Here is a 23,590-nt window from a genome sequence, read left to right as displayed (position 1 = left end):
TTCCTTACTTAAGTAAAAGTACAGAAGTACTTCTTAAATCACTAGGCTACTTTTTTAAAAGTAGCCTACTTATTAGTATAAAAGTAAATGTCAACGTATTGTTTTATTATTGTTGCATGATTGTAATACTTAGTAGCCTACCTTATGCCTCTGAATCTATGCCTGCCTACCGTCATATCAATATCACATTTATTTCTAGAACACAGTTCCAGTAGTGGGATTGATTAAGTGGCCTACTTAATAACGTCCACAATGGTTTCGGACACCCAAATGACTGTTCCCAGTTTTTTGGCTTTTAGTATGATTATGTTAGCCTTACTGTTATCTATAAGCTATGTGTGCTCTAAAACAATGACAAAATTCGCATTTAGAAGACAAAACCCAACGTTTAAAATTAAAATCAGGTTGATGTCAGAATCCAATGTCAGATTGACATCTCCAACGTTGGACAGACATTGTATTGTGGTTGAAAATCGGGTTGACGTCAGAAACCAACATCAGTCGAGTTCTGACGTCAATCAGACTTTCATTTCCAACTAAGTTTCCAGAAAAAAGAATACTCAAGTAAAGTACAGATACTCAAAAAGTGTACTTAAGTACAGTACTAGTAATTGTACTTTGTTACTGTCCACCTCTGATAGCAAGCAATCACTAAGTTAAGTGGTCTAAATGTATTTAAATGTATAGGCCTATATATTGTCTGTGGAAGGCATGTGATCATAAAATATTCGTCCAATCATCGCATACGGTCCGAATGCAATGGTACGATGCCTGTCAACATATGTGTTTCCACAGTAGACAGTATATAAACTGGACACAGCGACTCCATAGGTTTCAACGGAGAAAAGTGAAGTCAATTAGAAGCACTCACTTCCTGATTGCTGGGCGAACTGCGCAGACTCAAACTGAGCTTGACGACGTAGATGTGACGAGCTTCTCCGCCTGTCTATACGGTAATTTTTCGACTGTGCGACAGAGAGTCGAGTGGTTATGACGCAATCGTTAGCCTATTTTTACAAAAACTGCTTCTACGGGGCCATAACGTAAGATACAAGGTAAAGGAGCCTTTTATACATTGTCATGTTTCTTTAGAAATAAATAATGGACAAATGGAGTCTTTAAACGTGTCAGATGTAAAGTTATTCCCTGTCAAAGTGACGCCAAAATGAATGGGAGTCAATGGAATGCTAAAAGCAGGTGATGCTTGATAGCCAATGGCGGCCCCTGGGGAAGCTTCGTTTTCCAGCGGATGGATAACTCCCTTGGTTTCCACACCCTCCGCGCACCTGCTCGCGCAGACATCACACGTCCTCAGCGCGGCTCATGCTATGTAGAGTTAGACAGACGTCAGTCACTGAGCACCGTCCGCAACCAAATCAGCAGCCACCATCAGTTCCTCCTGAAGCAAAACAACGAGCTTATGGTGCATTCATGCCATAACTACTGTAATTTGGAAGAGATGGAAACATGTAACGTTATCCTGAATGATGCAATTCAATGGCAACACTATCAACGGCGAAATGAATCTGCAGGTCCAGGCTAGTGCTCTTCAAGTTACATCAGTTATTATTGTTGTTATGTGTTTTGAGACATAAGGTAGCCTAGTTTAACGCCGTCTCTCGGCTTGTGATGCTTTGCGCGTTCTTGTGTTTTGAAGGAGTGGCTTTGGAGACGCTCTGAAGGGAGGGTGGGATCTCATGCTTTTAAAGCTAACTTGCTATTGCTAGGCGCTCCAAAAATTGCCTACCCTACCTTTAACATTACCTTGCCCCTAGTGGCCACTGTGGGTAAAAGCAACACTCAATAAAGTTATTGTAAGTTATTAAAAAGTCCATGTGTAATTTAGGATAGTCTTTAAAAAATGTGGATAACACAATAACACAAACACATGATCATCTTAACAACAGCTTTATAAATACAACTTATGTAATAGGTTTGATGGATTGTATAATTGTACAGAACATGCATTAGTCTGCAGTCAGACACAAAGGAGGAAATATGTTGTTAAATGATACAAAAGTGTTTCAGTTGCAAACATTTTATGTATATGTTTGACATGATAGGGCTGCAGTTTTGCTACACATTTTTTTCACAGTGTGCATGTTTTATGTTTTTGGCTTCATCCGTGTGTGTGTGTGTGTGTGTAATCAAATAGTTTCAAAAAACAATTTAATCATCAGCTCCTTGCAAGTAACAGATATGTCATGGTGTGTCATTCGCACAAACGGTCTAATAAAAACTGCACATAATGTTTCAAAGGCATCAAAATAGCTCTGAGGTAATAAAGGGTGTAAAACCAGAACTAACACATAACAGTCACTAGTTGCCAGTCATTAGCATCATAGCTAAAATAAACAACATATAGCATTTTCTATTTAACAGATATCTATTTAAAAACATTAATGAAATAGAAACACAATATCTGTCAAAGTATCGGAGTCCATAGTTTTTAAACAAAAGTGGTTTTATACCCTTTTGCTAAGATTCATCATAGCATTGAACTAATGTTAAAAAAGTGTGTACTTTCAGTGACAAAGTCAATGATTGGAGCTTGTGAAAATATTCAACCAAACATTCTTTCTCCTTTACTCCAGTACAATAATCACATTCAAAAGATCAAATATTTGAGTCCACAAAGAACTTGTTAGGTCTGAATATAAATGATTTGTCATTTTATCACATGACACTGTCTTGATGAGCGGTACTCTAGTTTAACATATGCTATTGTAAAGTAAATGACAAATTCATTTTTCAGAAAAGACTATTCTCACGTGTGTGTAACATGATCCATTCTCAGCCTGAGAATACAAAAAAGAAACAGGCAACCAAAAAAAACATAACCTCTAAATGTAAAATAACAGGGGGGAGGGGCTAACAGGAACATCGTTAAGGCATTTTGTTCAAATCAACTTTACATGAGAGGTTTATTTGTTTTTGTACAAATTCATAAAGGTAGCCATACTTAAAAGTGCACTTAATGAAGGGGACCAAGCTGTCTTCAAACCGTGCTGCTCTCCTAAATTTCAATATGCTTGACTTGATGAATATTTTGGTGTGATATAGCCAGAATGGACAATTGTAAAGAGGCTTTAACTCCTTAACCACTAAGAACTGCAAGAGCAAGTACACATTCAATAATGTTCAAGCTTAAATTAGCCTAATTAAAAAACCCTGCTCTCAACGTAACGCTCTTTTTCCATCTTATGTCACAGTGTCTTAAACCAGTTCCTTTGAGTTCCTGGTCCACGTCATGTCAATGAAAATGATCCAGTTCTTCCTGTTTGAATGGACATTGTTTGAGAAAGATTTTTGTAGATGTTACCAGTTAGTTCCTCAGAGGTCATGAAAGATCATTTTCTTCCCTAAATGTCAGAATGTTCATTCTGTTCAGAGTGCATTTTCCAAAATGCTCTTGTTCGTATTTTCACAGAAGTTCACAGAGATGCTTCTGTGTGGCATCTATTGATTTGCTTCAAGTTTTAAAATAGGATTGTCTTCGATAAGACAATATGCATTTTCCAAAAGCAGATATGACACTTGAAGACAAACCAACAATTTCAACAGGTTTAACGGTGCACTCTTTTTTTTTTTACATTTTAGTCCTAAAGAAATAAATATTACTTTTGAATAATGTTTAAAATGATGACCATTCACATGGGATGAGGACTCTAGTCTTATCAGTAGCCTAATAAAAGCTGTTTTATTCTACATGAAGAGGGTCCCCTGATGGGGGCCGCCATTTTGAGATCACATGACCTCATTTCAGTAACACACCTGTTATTGGACACTTTCACTAGTGGAATAAATGAATCATGGCTGACTGCGAATAATGCATTTCTACAACTGCATTGATGACTGAACACTTACTTTTACTAGTGTGATGCTTCATCCAAACCACTAGGTGTCAGTGTGAGTCGAAGCGCAACATTAAAAAAAAAGACTGAGTGCACCTTTAAACCCTAATGGTTTTCCAGAGCTTTCTCTCTTCCATCACAGTGTTCACAGGTCCAGCTCATTCACAATTCACTCAAATTGGCCACTCTTGTCCTCATTGTCGCTAAGTCACGGAGCAGATGTGTCTCTCTACGGCACTGTCACAGTGAAGACGCTCTCAGCAGAGATCCGAGACATAGTCAAAGTCTCGGAAGCTGTCCTGATCCTTCCTCGAGAGCACCCGCGGTTCACGAGGCGGAGTGAGATTCGGCGCTTCTGTTGTGAATTCCTCATCGAAGTTGCTGACATCTTCTTTTCCTCCGATAGACGGAAGGAAGGGAGGAGGGAGTTTACGGAGGAGAAGAGCCTCCCAGTCCATATTCTGAGGGGAAAAAGAAGAGCACAAGATGTTTTTGTTATTTTTCTTATTGTGGCACTTTGTGTATCTAGGAGCATATAATTAGAATATAAAAAATGCAAACTAAAATAAACTTTAATTTAAGCCAATAACTTTTTTCTTGTTACAGCTGAAAAAGAGAGAAATGGCTGATATTAAAATTCTATACTATTACTTAAGAATTAATCATTAAAACTAAAATAATTAAACAAAAAATGCTATTTAAATATTACAAGTGAATTTAGGCTTCACAACATTATAAATGTACAGCAGGGGTTCCCAAACTTTTCTTCAAACTTATATTTTTAAATATATTTACTTGAGGTACCCCCTGAGATTTTAAGGTAATACTTCAATAATTTAATGACACATTTTAATTTTCACAGTTCTCTAATATTGATAATTATTATTATTACTTAGTAGTATTAGTAGTAGTTTTAACTAGTTTCCACGTTATAAAATCAAAGACAGAAATATACCTGTTGTAAATTACAATTATACTGTAAAACAAACAAAAATTATATTTAATAATTATAATAATGAAATGTGATCAAACTATACAGTTATTTCATTCAATTGCAGCCTTTGCTTTGATAATCGCACTAAGCTATATCACGATTATCATGCAGTCTCATTTATTTACTTTAATTTTACATTCGATATGATTTTTATTAGATTACAATCAACTCACGAACCCTTGTGTGGGAAAGCCTGATGGACAGTATGAAGAGAGGGATTTTTATTTTGAGATTTGCTTAAGTTCACATTTGAAATAATCAGTGTTTTAAAGATTCAAAATCTTTCCCACCCTGAAGAAAGGTTGTTTCTTAACATCCTCTGCATCTTTCTCACTGGAGCCCAGTCGTCTTTCTGGATTTCTCCTTAGTAACTGTATAAAACAATATGCAAAATCAAGCTTTATTCTTACATCAAATTAAATGAAGAAAATCATGAGATTCAACAGGGCATCTCCGCAGCTCTAAATGAATAAAAGAAAGATCTATTTACCCTCCTCAAGATGCCAATGGCCTCAGCGGAAAGAAACCGTGGGTATCGAACTTCATCGTTCACTATGCTGTCAAAGACCTCCTCTTCATCATCACCTGGAAATGGGGACTAGAAAGACAGTTTTAGATCAGACAGATGCCAACACTTTATGAACGTTTCAAAACATGCTCAAATCTCTCACCTCTCCCACCAACATCTCGTATATAAGCACTCCGAGTCCCCACCAGTCCACGGCCCGCGTGTACGACGTGTCTGTTAGAACCTCTGGAGCCAGAAACTCTGGAGTCCCACAGAACGTACTGGTCCGGTCCCCAAAACCCATACCTGAGAAAGAGACTAAATGTCTGACAAACGTTCCTGGCTTCATACCAAGCCCAATCGACATGACCAGGAACATCAACAGAAACAAACAGTGAAAGAGAGAGAAGTCTTTAAAAGTCTTTACCTTCTTTACACAATCCAAAGTCGGCGATCTTTACGTAACCCTCTGTGTCAAGCAGCAAGTTGTCCAATTTAAGATCTCTGGAGGAAAAAACAAATACATTTTTGAACAAAAAACAAAAATATATGCAATATACAGTGTATTTAAAAATAATAATTTAGACACAGCCAGAACATGTACTCACCTGTACACAATCTTGTTGTCATGTAAAAATTGAAGTCCTAAAACTACACAAGCAGAATAGAACCTGAAACAAACACAAACACAAATTAAATTAGGATCTGGAATCTGGAAACCTTTTTATATATATTCATATTTTCTATCTTCTACCTTTAAATCTAAATACCACACAAATACTTTTACCAAGTTAATTAATAAAGTTAAAAAAATATATATATATATATTACTTTTATTCATCAGGGGATGCTTAAAATTTATAAAAATTTACAGACATTTATAATGTTAGATTTCTAGTTCAAATATAACATTTTAAAAAAAAATCAGTTTTCATAAAAGTATTAAGCAGCACATTGGCAACATTGATAATAATAATAATGATAAATGTTTCATGAGCAGCAAATCACCATATTAGAATGATTTCTGAAGGATCATGTGACAGTGAAGACTGGAGTAATGATGCTGAAAATTCAGCTTTGCCATCACAGAAATAAAATATATTTTAAAACATTATTTAAAAAAAAAAAAACAGCTATTTTAAATTGTAATAATATTTCAGAATATTAGAGTTTTTACTGTATTTTTGGTCAAATAAATGCAGCGTTGGTGAGCACAAGAGACTTCTTTCAAAAAAACTTCAAAAATCTTTTGATTGACAGCTGATTTCAGGTTGTTTGATCCTTGTGGGGACATTTGATCCAGACAGTGTAGCCAAAACCTGAGAAAACATACACAGCCCGCGGCTCGGTGAAGACGTCTGCGTGTATATGCATCATTAGGTCTCCGCCTGCCGTGTACTCCATGACAAAACACACATGTTCTGGGGTCTGGAAACATGCAAACAGGTTCACGAGGAAGGGGTGTTGCGTACTGTTCACCGTCTCAAAAATGCGCTTCTCACACATCAAACTGAGGGAAAGAGAGAAAGAGAGAGAGAAAGAAACAAGAATAAATGTGAAAAACTCAGATCCTAGTGATTGCTAACGATGATCAGTCAATTGCTGATAATAATTGAATCCATAAAACTTATCGATTATCATATTTAGAGTTGGGTCTCTAAGTGAAACAAATATGCTTGTTGTATTCTGCTAATCGAGACATTTTTAACGATATACGACAGGTTTATCGTTTATGTACGATGATTTTACAGATCACATTTTAATTTAAAGCAGTTATTTTCTCATGCTATGAAAATAGACTTCTAATATGTCAGCAAATTTAAAAGCAAGTGTTAAGTGATGGTCAAATTCTCAAGCTTCTAAGCTTTTAAAACTACACCTATTTTGTGTTGGTTAAGTAACGTCAGAACTTAGTAGCGCTAAAAGGTTAACGATTAATCGATTAAATGCACGTTAATTTAAACAATAATTAATTGTGAGAACGTACGTAAATTGACATCCCTACTCAAAACAAAAGAAAAAGTTATTTTGTTTACCTTTCTACTTCATCTCTGGCCACAATGTCTCCTTTCTTTAGGGCTTTTATGGCGTACATGCTGCCCGACTTCTTGTATTCTGCCAACAGCACCTAACAGACACGCATGTGATGAACATTTCAGATAGAAAGAGAGCTAGGATGAAAAGGACAGTTAAAAGAAGTGGTTAAATGTGAAGAAGATCACCTTTCCAAAATGGCCTCTGCCAAGAACAGCAATTAGTCGGAAATCCTGCAGGCTCAAAGGGGTCTTCTTCTGTTTACTGCAACACACAAACACACACATACTTAGGAACCACTTTAAAGACCCAGATAGAGTTGCTATGTGTAAAAGGAAGGTTACATGAGAATCCTTGTGTCCTATGCCTGAGTGTACCTGCTCAGTGATCTGATTTGTCGCTCGGGAGTGGTGAGTTCAGGAGCAGAGAGGGGCTCAGTGGCCGCTTGTCGTTCCTGTGCCAAGAAGCAGAGAGAGCGGAGAGAGGTTACAGAGAGGCGGGAGGGGCTAGATAGAAAGAGGAGTCATGGAGAGTCTCTCACGTTTGTGCTTGTATCAGTCAAGTCTCGTCGGATGTCCACCTTCATCGGCGAGTCGTAGTCTAAACTCAACTTCTCCACTGATATCTCCCTGTAACACACAAACGTACAGTATAACTGCAACAAAACCCACATTCCTGCCTGTTTGTCAGATCAGATCCACACTTACACAAGTATACTACTTATATTAGTGTGCACTGCTTAGTAAATTTGTTGCTCTCTAGTTTAGATTTAGACTTGGGTATCAGGCAAGCATTTATATGTGCTGATTTAAGGATAGCTCACCCATGAAAATATACAATATCCCGGCCATTCTTTTCCATATCATTCAAGTAAATTAATGTGATTTAAATTAAATAATAACATAAATGAATCGACTTTCTTTAACAGAAGTACAGTTGTATGAAGCAATTTTATGATCATTTTATGGAAATTTAAGCAAAGAAGAAAACTCATCAGGGGTGAAAACAGTCAAAAAAGTTTCACTAAAATGTATTAGATATCAGCTTTAAAATGTGGATTAATAGATGATTTTAGAATAAGGATATAAGGAACAACTTTCCCTAGACTACAAAGTAAAAAAAAGAAGAAAAAAATTCACATTCGCACTTTTGTTTTTATGGAACCATTCAATGATTATACAATAATAATATGAATAATTGTATATATTTTAATAAAAATAAAAATTCTATTTTAAATATTTTGATTAAATTATCATTAAAAACCAATAACGAGAAACCACTATAATAATAATACTACTGTAAGTACAGTACAATACTGTAAAAGTACTGTAAAAAAAAATAATAATAATTAATGAATTCAATTTACATTACAAAATTACAATACTAATATTCATGTTTTTTTTTTTTTTAAGTCTTAAAAACTTTTATTTTGACGGCCTTTGATGGTACAGGCGGATGATCATTTTAATTATTTGTACATGTCTATGAATACACATGTATTGTGTGTGCACTGAATGTGCGTGTGATTTACCCTGGCTGTACAGTGTGTGCGTGCGGGCTGTAGGTTCCTGTGTTGTTGACGGTTGGTATGGCATTCCTCAGTAACCTCACCCATGTGCCGATATCAACGTTCATCTGCCGAGCTCGCAAGAAGGCCTTCCCTGTATGTGACCGCAAACACACACACAAAAGAAAACATGTTTGTTTAATCTCTGACCACTAGGCGGAGCTCAACACCATTTGATTCACATGCAACTGATTAAAGTCAACATGAAATGCCATTCTGGTCAATTTTAACTGCATTTGGATAAATGAATCACAAAATTAATGCATTTATTTTTAATAGAGAGAAATTGTATCTCTTACCCTGTTGTTTGGAGAAAACTTTCTTCTGCCGTTTTAGCCGTGGAACCCTGTCGATCACGGGGTTAAAGAAGGTGACCTGTGGAAGACAGATGCCATTTTAATGGTGCCCAGTAGTATCAAAGACTTAAGCACATTTATTTGGTTGGAGTGTGTTTATAAAGCAACCTATACAATAAGTAGTGAGAGTGATTCCCTTTATGAACATAAGAGACATTTTTGAGTGTGCGGTTGTGAGCGTACCTCTGCCAACAGCAGTCCCTGTGGTTCTAGCTCTAGTTGTACTCGGTGCTTCTGGTTGTCCAGGAAATCCTCCAACTTGAGAAATTTCAATGCACACAGAGAGCGGTAGTCTTTCCAGTACACAGCCATCTCCATCTCTCTGGACTGCACACATCAAGACACACAATGAAATATTTGAGTATTATTTAAATTATTTCATATTTTGAATTACCTTTAATCTCAATTTTTTTCCAGTGTTCATTTGAGCTTGTTTCAGTTATTTTTGATATGTGCTTTTGTCTTTTTTGTTATAATATATATACTGTATATATATATATATATATACTTTTAAAAAAAGTTTTTCATAAAATTTTTATATTTTATTTTATTCCGCTTTATTTAAATAACTGGAACGATTTTTTATAGTTTTAGATAACAATAGTTAGTTTAAGTTTTAGTCATTTTGTAATTTTTTTATATATAAAAAAAAAAAAAAAAAAAAAAAGATTAAATAAATAAATGTACTAAAACTTAAACTAATAAATAAATATATATATATATATATATATATATATATATATATATATTAATGACAAAAAGCACATAACAAAATGACTAAAGCTAATATATGTTTATATACATATATAATATATATATATAAATATATATATTATAATTCTTTTTTTTAACGTTTTTAATAAAATAATTATACAAAATTGTATTTGTTTTATTTGATTTTTAATAGCTTCAGTTAATAATAATAACACCAGAGACCAGAGAGATTTAACAGCATTTGTTCAGCACGTAGTTTCAATTAACAAATAATCGTACCGATATTATATATCCTGGCCAAAAAAGACATGCATGTCTTAATTTGCTATGCTGTTAATCATTCTGCATGTTCAGTAAGCTTTCCCCCCTCCTAAATAGAAAGAATAGCGCGTCATTGCTTGTGTAAGAGTTATTTGAGATGCCCCAGTTGGCGGAAAAAGTCACTGTTACATATCCAAAGGGTTTTGTTTTTGTAATTATAATTTCAGCCGATTGCCTGGAGCTTTAATTAATATAACAGACACTGAAGCTCTAATCTGTGTAAATCTACTATTAACACAGGGCTGAACTCACTCTCTCCAGCTCTATGGTGAAAGTCTGATCCCAGCCCTGTTCTCCAACCATCTTCCATGCCGTTTGGCCCACGACTGAGTTATCCAGCTTCAGCACTGCACTCACCTCCGCTGTGAACACACAACAGACACAAAGCGTTATAAGCCATGAACCAAGCCAACCAGCTATGAGGTGAATCATAACATTACATAGCGTTATTTAAAGCAAAACAATATTTGAAAATCGGACAAAAAGACAAAAGTACAAGAGCTACAACCCTATGAAGCATTGTGATCAATATAATCGAATCAAAAACAATGGAGAAATATAAAACTACTCATTTAAAGTTGTTGATTATATCTATCGAAACAATATATTTTAAGTTTATCACGTCTAGCTTGGTGCTTGGAGTCTTTGATTGGTGGAATTTTTGCACAGCATCATGGGTAATGTAGTTTCCCACCACAAATTCATCTGTTAAACACATTATTTAAAAAAAAAGCTGATCAACAGAAGCAAATGCCACCGATTAGCAACCTCAGAGCTCACAGTAGGTCTGTCTTCAATAGGCAATCACCCCAAGTGTTATAAGCTTTGATGCACTACATCCTGTTCTGTTCGATGCAAAACTGTCATCGCACATGACAGACACATCAGATTACTGAGTTACATCAAAACTCACACATCACCACAGACTAATCACACTGTGAATGTTACATCCTCTACACTCACAGGAAAGTTCGTCTGTTTTGGGGGGGGTTTTTCCGCTCACACTGCCACTGCGACCGTACAGGCCTTTTCCACTCCGCATAAAGGACCGCCCCTCTCCCGGACTGTAACACGGCAACAACACCTGACTGCCCCGGGAACGGCCGGGAACCACCTCCAGCACACCCATACAGCCCAGCAATGTGACCTGAAGACTGCCTGCACATAGACGCACAAAGATACAAAAAAAAGATTAAGAAAACAATCAGAACTCAGAAGCCAGTAGCTGACGACTTCTAAACTAAAGGAAATAAACATCATGTTTGAATACCAGTGAGCGGAGAGGGTTTGGAGAGGGTGCTGTACTGGTTGTGCAGGTAGGGGGCGCCGTGTCGGGAGCTGAATGCTGGCGAGGAGGCTAAAACAAGCTCCTCTTTAATGACAGCAGCTTTGGGATGATCCTCAGGAAGTTCTGCCAACCGCCGATCTAATGAATCTCTCAGCAGATCCAACCTCTGAGACGACTCGCTCAGACGACACTGAGCCTGAAGAAGCAGAGAGAGGAAGAATTACTCAAGGCATTAGACTTAATTAGACACTTAATTGGAAAAGACAGTGTTTATCTAAATAATAGGAGATAAAGATATAACTGAAAGCTACATGCCATTTTTACAATACAATACAATACAATGTAATATACACTCTACTGTTCAAGTTTGGGGTCCGTAAGATTTTTTTTAAATGGCTTCGAAAGATTTTATATAATGAATTCTATAAAATTTATTTAGCATTTATTTTATATATACAAAAATACAGTAAATACAAGAATACTATGAAATACTATTACAATTGAAAATAACAGTTTTCTACTTTTAAATATTTAAAAATTATATATAGTAATATAGTAATTTATTCCTGTGATGACAAAGCTGAACGTTCAGCATCATCACTCCAGTCTTCAGTGTCACATGTTCCTCAAGAAACATTTCTTACTGTAATCAATGTTGAAAACAGTTGTGCTGCTCAATATTTTTTCGTGGAAACTGATACATGTTTTCCCAGGATTCTTTGATGAAAACTTTAACAATGTGAAAAAACATTACTGTCACTTATGATCTATTTAATGCATCCTTGCTGAACAAAAGTATAATTTTTTTTTTTTTTTTTTAAATGTACTGACCCCAAGCTATTGGAATGACAACGCAACAACACCACACAATATAGTTTTACCTCTGACATGGCCTTCTTGTCCTGTACTTTACTGGCTCCGAGAAGTCTGAGGACATTTTTGGCTCCCTCAGCGACAGCGTGCTCTACGCGGTAATGGTGTCTGAGCTCCTCAATCCGTAGCTCCATACCACATGGGTCAGGCTTTCCTGAAGAGAAACACACACAAACATATTTAGGCTATCACTATCACACACATTCCACAAGCTATCACATAAGCCTGAATGGGTCACAGCCATTGTAACCGCGAAATCAAATTGTTTGTTGAACTGCACAAACTCTGATCACGGGTAAAATTATATTATTTAGCAGGTTTTTTCATGAACTTTTTTTTTTTTCCTAAAATTTAATTAAAATCCTTAGCTTAGGTCTAGCAACTATATTTAATGTAGTCTTTTCAATTAAGATCATAAAACTTCAAGTATAATAATACAAAATAATAAAAATATTTATTTTTTATATATAACTATATTTTAAAAAGTAGTTGAAAAATGGTTTTAGATGAAGAATATGTCACACTGCAGGACGCTGGTGTCATTGTTAGAGATGTTACACCCATTAACCGAAATGAAACTGAATGTGATCTTTAAACAGACATTAAGTCTAAGATACATTAAAAGGTACACAAGGTCATGTGCATCTATCAGGCTTTGAAGAGGGCGAGGGATGATGTTGGATCAGGACGGCGAGCTTCCATATAGTAATTACTATACTTATGCAAACTGGGGGAGATGATTGTAGATCATCAGAGGTCTGCCATGCTGCCAGCTACAGACTTTTAGAAATAAGAGGATTATTAGAGATTATAAACTGAAAGATTAAGATGCTATGGTGTTATATTATTCTGTCATACCATCAAAAAACATTGACAAGCTGTTCCGGGTTTTATATAAACATTTCTCTGTGTCTGTTTGGTTCTGGCTGCAAAGCAAGCAGTTCAAAGCATTCCTGAGTACAGGGAATATTGTCAATCTTCTAATATAAACGAGACTACAGGCTGTTTACTATTTCTGATTTACATATATTTTTAATATAGTTGAGACTAGATGAGCGTGCTTGTGTGTGCACGCCAGAGTGCGTGTGTTTGGGCCGCCTAGTTATATATAAAATTATATATTGATATATCACGATTCTACAAAAGAAAACTTGGAGGCAAGGATGAGTTTTGAGGGAAGATGTGGATTTATAAAGAGGTATAATAAGACAGAGAAGTAAAAAAGGATTGACTGCGGTGGTTTTTGTGTCCTAATAAGGCATAAAGCTGAATGAGGCGACAATTTCATAAACAGACATCCGACGAGTGCATGTGTGTACATGTACACATTAAAGGTGTATGTTTATACGGGAGTATTAAAGAATGTGTGTTTGTGTTAACTGATGCCGCTATGAGCCGGAAACATTTTGTTTTATATCATACAGTCCCTGGTCTATGTCTGATGATGATTTCATAAGCTATAATGACTTTAAATGCATATAAAGTTTAGGTTTGGGTGTTATTATCATAACGCAAGGGAATTTTCAATTCAACCAAGATAACATTGTTTTTTCCAGAACAAAAATCCTTAAAACAAGATCCATTTACTTGAGAAGTAAATATGCATACGATATTATTAAGACATTGTGAGAATGTATGTATCTTAGGAAAAATAAAAAGTCTCTAATGCTCACCAAGGCTGCATTTAGTTGAGCAAAAATACAGTAAAACGGTAATATTGTAAAAATATTATTACATTATAAAATAACGGTTTTCTATTTCAAGACATTTTAAAATGTGTTTTAATCCTGTTGCATAGCTGAATTTTCAGCATCATTACTCCAGTCTTCAGTGTCACATGATCTTTCAGAAATCATTCTAATATGCTGATTTGCTGCTCATGAAACATTTACTATTATCAATGTTGAATTGAACAGTTGTGCTGGTTAATATTTTTGTGCAAACCGGGATTATTTGATGATTAGAAAGTTCAAAAGAACAGCATTGTGAAAGTCTATACGGGTACTTTTGATCAATTTACTGCAACCTTGTTGAATAAAACTATATAAGACAAAAAATTATTGTAAAAGAAAAATTATCCTGACCCCAAAATGTGTTATGGTAGTGTATGTAGACAATGGATAAAATACTGTGTGCTAAATAAAATGTACTTTAACTTACAAGTTAAAGCTATTTACTTAATATGAAAACGAACCAATTAAAAGTAGGTAAATCATTTTTTATTTATTAATTAACTTATTTGTTTGTATTTTTGTATGTTGTATGTTTTACAGATTACAGCTTTTTGGTGTAAACTGTTAAATCAAGAGGTGTGTGTGTTTCTCAGGAGTAAAGGAAATGGAGAGCGGGAACTGACTGTCATCAGTTACTTGATCCTGTGTGTGTGTGTGTGTGTGTGCGTGTGCGTGTGTGTGTGTGTGTGTGTGTGTCTGTCTTACTCTAAGCCAAATGGGGTCATAACATACATGTATTGATCTGTATGACCTGCACTTACTGCTTGTGCATAAACACTGTACACCTGACCAAACACACACACCACTCATGAGATTCTGGTGGTTATTGATCTGTTTATTTCTCTGCTCATCTATGAAATCAGACTCTAAAAGCAACAACGCAGTAGCACACACACACACACACACACACTCAGGCGTACCTGGTGTATCATCATTGTGTTCGAAGGCCTGCACTGTTTTCCGGATCTGCATGCGGATGATGTCAATCTTTGTCTTGCTGTCCTGTAGCATCTGCTGAGCTGTCTGCAACATCTTCTTATCCTGACAACCCACATCATTAAACAGTGAGTAAACATCTTGTGACAGACTGGCTCTGTACCAAAATCTACATAGAGAACAACTTCAGTCACGCAAACAGCATTCAGCGCTGGAGTTTGCCGTTCGAATTTTGCAAAGCGAACGATACAATACAATAATTCTCATAAAAATATACAGCACGCTAAAATATAACACAAAATAATCAATTTTTAATTACATTGGGACTACTTTTATTTAACTTTCTGTACTGACATAAAAAAAAGAAGAAAAGAAAAAAAAGACAAGTGTCTTGTCATCCACCATCTTAATTTGTTCAATGAGTTTACCAAACTGCATTCAAGGGATGCCTTTACCATGAAGGATATATGCGATGTTGGCTTTGATTTAGGCTAAAATAAGGTTCCTTAGGAAGCAACATAATTAAGATGGCAATTTTTTAAGGACTGCATTCACAGTGTGAGCGCGCCAACGGTAGGTACACTACCATTCAAAAGTATAGGGTCAGTAATCATTTTTAAAAGAAAGTACTTTGATTCAGCAAGTAGGCATTAAATTGATCGAAACTGACAGAAAAAACTTGAACAAAAATCTATTTCAAATAAAAATAGATGTAATATTGTAATAATATTTCTTTTGAAATTCCTATTCATCTAAGAATCCCAAATAAAAATATATACCAGTTTCCACAAAAAAGCAGCATAACTGTTTTCAACATTGATAATAATAAATAAATGTTTCTTGAGCAGCAAATCAACATAGAATGATTTCTGAAGGATCATGTGACACTGAAGACTGGAGTAGTAATGATTCAGCTTTGCATCACAGGAATAAATTACATTTAAAAACATTTTTACAATTGAAAACAGTTATTTTAAATTGTAATAATATTTCAAAATATTACAGTTTTTAAACTGTATTTTGTCTATCAAATAAATGCATGGTAAGGTAAGCATAAGAGACGACGACTTCAAAAAAAAAACTTTTACAGACACCAATCTTTTGAACGGCAGTAGAGATCACTGCGTTTTGGAACAGAGGGTTTGTGTGTGCATTTGTATACCTTAGTGGAGCCGTTGGCGTAAATGGGGATCATATTTTCAGCCCCCTGTTTGACTTTGAGTTCGATGTTTAACTGCCTTTCCAGTGCAGCGATTCTCTCCTTATGTGCCGACGATCTGCTGTCTGCTCCTGGAGACTGAGGGACATCATCTAAACCGCAACAAGTGAAGAATTACAGTTAGCCGTTAGTTGAGGGATATAAAATTGGGACTTGCAATGTGTAAAATCAGTTTTTTTAAATGCAAAAACATGAATAAATAATATTGCAGTCATCTATAATTTATGTTTAAACATATGTTTTTGTTGGATTTAAATATTTATGAGTATTGGAATAATGGATGAGCATAATCTCAGTAAATAAAAACATGAAATCAAATACACATACATTTTGTGACTTTAAGTTATTTAAAATGTAACTTAAATTTTTTTTTTTTTTTAAATGCTAAAATCTTAAATCTCATTAACAGTTTAAGCGGTTTACGTAAAAATCTTTTGTTGTTGTAAAACAAAAATTTGACTTTTTAAAATTAAAAAGTATTTTTCTTTCATGACGTCACTACGTCGTCATCGTGCCTCTTATACAGCAGTGTCCGTCCACTCACCACGTGAATCATCCGTCCCTTTGACGACAATGTGAGCATCCAGCTCTTGTAGTTGATCGTGGAGCGTTTCCAGACGTCGATTGGAGCTCCGCAACTGACTCTCCACCTGCTGAGCATTTCGTTTATCTGTATTGGCTCTGCGGAGATTCTCTGCCCCCTCTTTAATCTTCAGCTCCTTACGGATTTCCCTACGGATTCGCTCTCGCTGTTCATCCAGTCGCAGCTGAACACTCGTGTCAGAGAAATCAGAGCTGTGGTCCAAGCCTAGCTGCTCTAGTACCGACAACCCACCGGGATCACTCTGCAAAACAGAAAGATGAAGTTTAAAGATAAAGCAGATCAAATTCAGCTTTACATATCCTAAGAGATGTTAGTACTTCACTAAATGCATTCCGTTGAGATCACTTTGAATGTTGGCATGAAGTCTCATCCACATTGTAGCTTATCTGGCTAAGAAGTGCCAACAGTAAAAGACCATCTGACCAATAAAGTGCAATATTCTTGTATTTACACGCTGTTGGCTAGAGCTGCACAATTCATCGTAAAGCCCGGGAAACACCAAGTCAACGTCATAAAACTAGTGGTGACAAAAGCGGACAGTGTTGTTGCCTGTCTCAGCCAAAAAGCTGCACTTGAACACACCAAAAGGACTCAAGGCAATGCGTTCTGTGCCTGCATGCACGTAAATATCTGCTATATCAGCAGGTATCAATAGTCTATTTGTCAATCAAAAGCTGAACAGCCAATCAGAGTTCTCGCTCTCACCGACGGCCCGACGCCGATTGAACATGCTGTATCGGCTCAAAAAAACCAGACAGCGTACAGCTAGATCCAACGGTGCGGGACAGGGACACACTGGAAAAAAGAAGCCGACCAACGCTCAAAAATGTCTCAACACCGCCTGACAGCCGACCATTAGCTTGGTGCTCCCAGCCTTTAAAACAATCTTGATCTCGAATTCAAACACCCACACAATCTAGATCCTAAATGACAGCAATTTGCTTGCTATGTTGACAAGTACTATCACAGCGAACATTTAAATCTGCCTTGGCCCTGCCCCAGAGAGAGCAGTGGTCTTGTAATGTATGAAACTTTTTCAACCACACACAGTATCATCATTTCTGTGCTATAATAATTCAAATGATCACAGAAGTACTGGTATAAAAGTTTATAGTTTGGATATAAACACTAATGTTTATGGTAGCGATCCAAATCGAATAAATCATCTTTTCAGAGTAAAGATTGCATCAATAATATATTGTTACACCAGTAGGTGGCGACAAGTGACTGTTAAATGTATTTGTCATTGAATCATTCATTTGATTTAAGAAACAAAAGTATTTATGAGTGAGTCATTGAATCATTCATTTAAACCTATTTCTTCTTTTTTTTACATTTAATTCAAACAAATTAGATTAATTTGATCAGAACCTCTAGTAAATTACATGTTATTTAGTTTAGTTGTCTAGAATCGTGATCTCTATTTGAAACAAAAAAAAAAACATTGAGATAATGCTGTTAATCTGAAATCTACAAGATCTGAAAAAAAGCTAAAAAATAAAACAAATGTTTCCAAGTTGTAAAACAAATTTGGATTATAAAAGTGTCAAAATCAAATCAATCTTTATAATATCTTCATGCCTTAGGCTATAGTCTCATTTAGCAGAATAGACTGGGCGATTATATAGTTCACATTTTGTGATGATACAAGCAATCAAACAGTTTAGATGCGTAATAAATTGCAAACTTTCCCATTCCACCGCCTACTTCTATCGTGGTTTAAACCTTTAAACACAACTTTGATTCCCGGTGGACTGATATAAACATTGCACATCACCTTGACTCCTGTAAACTGTGTGGAAGTCAGCCAATCATATCGGAGTGATTTTTGACTAACTTTTGTGTGCGATATACACCAGCCTTATTCTCAGTAACATAACACGAAAATAATTTAGAATATCCTTAAATATCTCTCAGGAATTTTGTGAACATTGTGAACTGCGTTTCCAAAAACAAGCTAAAAAAGTGAGCAGCACAACAATGTCTCTAACATTCCTCTACAAGTTACTCATATTAGATAAGCACATTTTGAACTACAGCTTGGAAACATCTAACATTAACAGTGGATTCCAGACATTTTGGGTCACTTGCCCTATTGTTTTCCATCCTGCTAGTCATGACTTCCACATACTATTCACTGCTTGCTAAGATACCCCTGCCTACCAGAAACAAATTACTTAAAAACATTAGCATTTTCAGGACAACAGCTTCTATTAGTAAAAAAACAAAAAACATTGTTATCAAATCTAGAGGGGAAAATAAATTCTTAGACAAAATAGCTTTTTAAAAGCAATCACTATTGATTACAACAGTTGAATGCAAACTGTCTGGAAATGTTTACTTTGGTAAATTATTTTAAAAAAAATGAGAAAGAATCAGAGTTTTCGGAGATGATAAAAAAAGCAAATATATCACATGCAGCAGGAACAGAATTGATCTTCTACTAAAAATGGACACAATGGGAATCCTATGTAAAAATACACAAACAACCACACACAAAAAAACACTTCAAAAGGACATTGAAATCCCTAAAACCACTTTATAAAACCTCAAACAAGGTTACACAAGGTTGCGCACTAGTCAAACCCACTAAATAATCAAGAAAAGTGACCACAGCCAACACATTTTTCAACAACTAGGCCTACGCATTTTTAAAATCTATTTTACCATCTTAAATCCAGTCATAATTTGTGAAACTGAATACAAAGGTGGCGATAAACTCCTATAGGTTTGCCATGTCAAAGCTCTCCCTTACACAACCTATGAAAAACCTCATCTGTAGAAATAATTTTGACGACAAACGATCCCGTCGAATAGATTGTCATCACCTGTATGACCAGATATTCCCAGTGATCCCATTCACCAGACCAACACATTCTCCTCTCTCCGATAATGACACCAATATCCAGTAGCATAGAAACAGAGAGACAGAAGGAGACGGAGGAAAAGAGAAAGAAAGAGATGAGGGAAGGGAAAGCTGTGGTCGAGGGTCGCCCTCCCTGTGCAGGATATCCGGTTAAACCTCTGCACGGTCTCTTCCTGTTTTCTGCGAGGCTTGGGTTTACTAGATGACACCAGCGTGAGGAATAAGGCTATTGTGTGTGTGTGTGTGTGTGTGTGTGTGTGTGTGTCTTTATTTCACTTTCGAGTAATATTACCCATGTTTCAATCAAATTTAGCATTCAACATGCAATCATTTATCAGTTTATAAAAATGTGGTTTCATTCAATGTGACAAAAGACTTCTAAGAAAACGAGGCAGGAAGGACCTTCATAAACAACATTTCATAGGAACATGGAGAAAAGCATGAGCACGTGTGAGAGAGAGAGATGGAGATATCGATATACCAAGATATACCAAGTCGGTATAATGTTAATTGTTTTTGAATAAGGTCTTGTGTTCAACCAAGTTGTATTTACATGATCAAAAATACACTAAAAATAGTCATATTATTACAGTTTTCTATTTTAATACATTTTAAAATGTAATTTATTCCTGTGATGGTAAAGCTGAATTTTCAGCATCATTACTCCAGTCTTCATTGTCACATGATCCTTTTCTTAACAATATAAAAAAAAGCGGTGCTGCTTAATATTTTTGTGGAAAACAAGACTTCTTAACAGCATTTATATAAAATAGAAATCTTATGTAAATGTCTTTACTGAGCAATACATTTGAGCAATTTAATGCATCCTTGGTGAATAAAAGTATAAAATAAAATGACAGGCTATATATTACAATATTACAAAAACTTTTTTCTGAAACTAAGTTGAGACTAATTAAAATAAAAGTAGCCTTTGTTCTGTAAAATGTCCGAAAAATATTCCAATGATGAGCAAAGTAACGGTCTAAACTGTAGTAGCGGTATTCCCCCGGTGCGGTTGAGTATAATTCATTGTTTATGAGACGACGGCATCAGCTTTCTAATTCTCAGCTTCTCATTTCCTTGTGATGCTGTATGACATCAACCTAATTAATTATTATCACTAGAAATGTACCCAAAATAGCTGGTCTGAAACTTGAGGAGCTTTAAGCAGCTGCTTTCTGAAGTCTTTGATGTAACTCAAGATAGCAGCATTGCAGCTATTGTGCAACTAAAAAACTCGAAAACGGGTCACATAATCACAAATCAAACCAACTGAACATTTTTTTTTTTTTTTTTACAGCAGACACACTGAAGAAGAGACCCTTTCTCAGTTATTGTGATCAAACTGCTATATTTGATCAAACAGCAAATGAGAGCCTGGGGCTCATGAGTGTAATTGCAAAAACACTGGCAGAGATTCTACCACAGATAAAGCAGATCACGGTGACTAGACTGTCGCAGTAAAGTTTAGTTTGCACAAAAACAGATGAGTCATTTACAGTAACAGAAGCAAAAAAAAAAAGAGTGCGAGAAAGATTTGACTCCGTGGCATCAAAATAGCCCTTTATTACAGGACTTTACAGAATTACAGGAACTTTAGTTTACACAGGTAATCCTAACGAAATGGTAATATTTGTAAATGAATCTGGCTTACATCTATACTATAGTTTAAAGGTTTGGGGGTTGGTGAGATTATTGTAATGTTTTTTTCATAAGTCTCTTATGCTCACGAAGGGGTCGTTTACACAGTGTGTCTGTGTCTAAAAAAGTTTTTTAATGTTTTTTTTAAAAAAAGCACAGCGCAGAAAGCAAGGATCACAAGATGCGCTTTTGAGATGTGGTGCAATAACGGAAATAGCCCAACAGAAGCAAAGATAGCTACTATTTTTGACATAGAAAAAAAGAAAATAATCTCACTGGCTATACAGCATTTAACCTTGATAAAAACTGGCACTGCTCAGAGAACGACAGTACAGAGATCTGTCTGGGTTCACACACATCCTCCGACACATCCATTAAAACAGTTGCAAACTAGCTACTGTAAACAAAAGCTTGCAGTGCTTGCCCCGCCTACAGGGTCTTCTGATTGGTCCACTGTTTTGGAACTGACATTGATGAGCGGCGCTGCGTGTAAAAGTTTAAATTATTTTAACTTGACATGGCATCTTAAAAATGCGGCAATCATGTGCGAGACGCTGCAAAAGACGCGATCGATAAGGTCATACACGCACATCTAGCACGTGTTTTCATAGAAAAACAATGGAAAAGTAGGGCATTGGAATGGAAAAATGTGTTCTGTGTGAACGGCCCCTTATGCTGCATTTATTTGTACAATTTATATTGTAATGGATACAAATATTATTATACTAAATGTTATGTGGTTGAAAGAATGTTTCTTACGATGTTAAAGTTCTAAAATGTAAAATGTGATCATTTAAACCCCAAATAAAAAATGTAATTATGCATGCTAATTTCCCATCTTTTTTATATTTAGATTACCCAACTAATGGTCACTTAAAGTTTATTTGTGGCGTTTTTTGTATGTGGCATTTTTTCTTTTTATTATGATAGGACAGTTGACACGAAGCGAAGTTGGAGAGAGAGAGAGAGAGAGAGAGAGGGGAAAGGGATCGGGATAGGCCGGGACTCGACCTCGGGACTCCCGAAGCGCAACTGCGCTATATGTCGGCGCGCTGCCCACGGGGCTATTGGCACCGTCATGGTCACTTAAAGTTAATATTATTTTTTTTTAAAACACACTAATATTTTAATAACACTGTTAAATGCAATCTTTAACAAATCTCAGAATAAATATGCATTCAGAATATTAGCATTTAAAATGATTGATTTTAGTTTTTAGTGTTTTTTTATTCATACAATAGGTTAGCCTTTTAATATCTTCCATTTATCATGAAATTTATATGTGGTTTATCTGGTACATACATATTTAGTGAGACTTCTAAATGTGTCCTGGATATAGATAGAACATATTCAGAAGAAACATATGGACATAGTGTATTGAAACATCCATCAAATCCTACCACATTTCCAACCTCAAAAGTGCTGGCACCCAGAGGCAGACAGAAGTACCAGATCACTGCAAAAACAACCCTAAAAACTCTTCTGTTGGACTCTTTCTGTGACATGATGACACCAGCGCTAATTGATGTGGTTACAACGATACGGTTTCAGCAACAATGGTTTAAGCCTACAACCACAGCATCCTTTCGACCATTTTGACCAAACGCAAGTCATCAGATCTCAACTGAGACAACATCTGAAGCCAACTCAGTGGGTCAGCAGCTCACATGCATCAATTCTCACAAAGGACTAAAGAAGACCTAAGAGAGAGTGAGACAGGATATAAAGAGTGTCAGGCAGAGGAAAAGCATAAACAATGACAGAGCAGCACAAGGGAGAGTCGTAGAGGAAGAGGGGGATGAGAGGAAATGACGTGACGCGGCTCGCAAAGATATCAGATGTTGGGGGAGGGAGGGAGGACGCGGTCCACAAAGAAAACAAATGTCAGCCCACACAGGAAAAGTTTAACTCCTAGGGAACAAAAGAGAAACAAATAGAGAAATAGACAGGACCAACAGAACATTTGAAATCCAAAGATGGTGTATTTTGAGGAAGTGTTGCAGCATTGCATTTCGTATCAATAAACTCAAAACTAAAAATGTAAATATTTTTTTAAAGGAACTTTAAATGATTTAATTTATA

At 35.9% G+C, this 23,590-nt stretch overlaps 1 protein-coding gene across 3 annotated transcripts in view; it reads right to left on the bottom strand.

Annotated features, from left to right (window-relative positions):
* Positions 1-1,892: 1,892 nt before the first annotated feature.
* pkn1a (protein kinase N1a) overlaps positions 1,893-23,590 on the bottom strand; it is a 40,480-nt gene continuing 18,782 nt past the window's right edge. For 2 of the 3 annotated variants that reach the window (XM_079614724.1, XM_079614722.1), the window contains exons 2-22: positions 16,942-17,242; positions 16,341-16,489; positions 15,163-15,283; positions 12,518-12,663; positions 11,619-11,832; positions 11,312-11,506; positions 10,601-10,710; positions 9,497-9,640; positions 9,257-9,332; positions 8,922-9,051; positions 7,932-8,019; positions 7,768-7,844; positions 7,579-7,654; positions 7,393-7,484; positions 6,690-6,866; positions 5,965-6,027; positions 5,784-5,860; positions 5,520-5,662; positions 5,339-5,446; positions 5,139-5,219; positions 1,893-4,315 (exon numbers count right to left, since the gene is read on the bottom strand). In XM_079614724.1, the coding sequence (XP_079470850.1) occupies positions 4,112-4,315; positions 5,139-5,219; positions 5,339-5,446; positions 5,520-5,662; positions 5,784-5,860; positions 5,965-6,027; positions 6,690-6,866; positions 7,393-7,484; positions 7,579-7,654; positions 7,768-7,844; positions 7,932-8,019; positions 8,922-9,051; positions 9,257-9,332; positions 9,497-9,640; positions 10,601-10,710; positions 11,312-11,506; positions 11,619-11,832; positions 12,518-12,663; positions 15,163-15,283; positions 16,341-16,489; positions 16,942-17,242 (2,772 nt within the window). In that variant the 3' untranslated portion in view covers positions 1,893-4,111. Of the gene's footprint in view, positions 4,316-5,138; positions 5,220-5,338; positions 5,447-5,519; positions 5,663-5,783; positions 5,861-5,964; positions 6,028-6,689; positions 6,867-7,392; positions 7,485-7,578; positions 7,655-7,767; positions 7,845-7,931; positions 8,020-8,921; positions 9,052-9,256; positions 9,333-9,496; positions 9,641-10,600; positions 10,711-11,311; positions 11,507-11,618; positions 11,833-12,517; positions 12,664-15,162; positions 15,284-16,340; positions 16,490-16,941; positions 17,243-19,829; positions 19,952-23,590 lie in introns of those variants that run through there. The other variant, XM_079614723.1, reaches the window with a different exon arrangement.

This window comes from Phoxinus phoxinus (assembly GCF_949152265.1).
Source record: "Phoxinus phoxinus genome assembly, chromosome: 6".
Lineage (NCBI taxonomy): Eukaryota > Metazoa > Chordata > Actinopteri > Cypriniformes > Leuciscidae > Phoxinus > Phoxinus phoxinus.
This window is presented reverse-complemented; position numbering and strand designations above follow the sequence as displayed.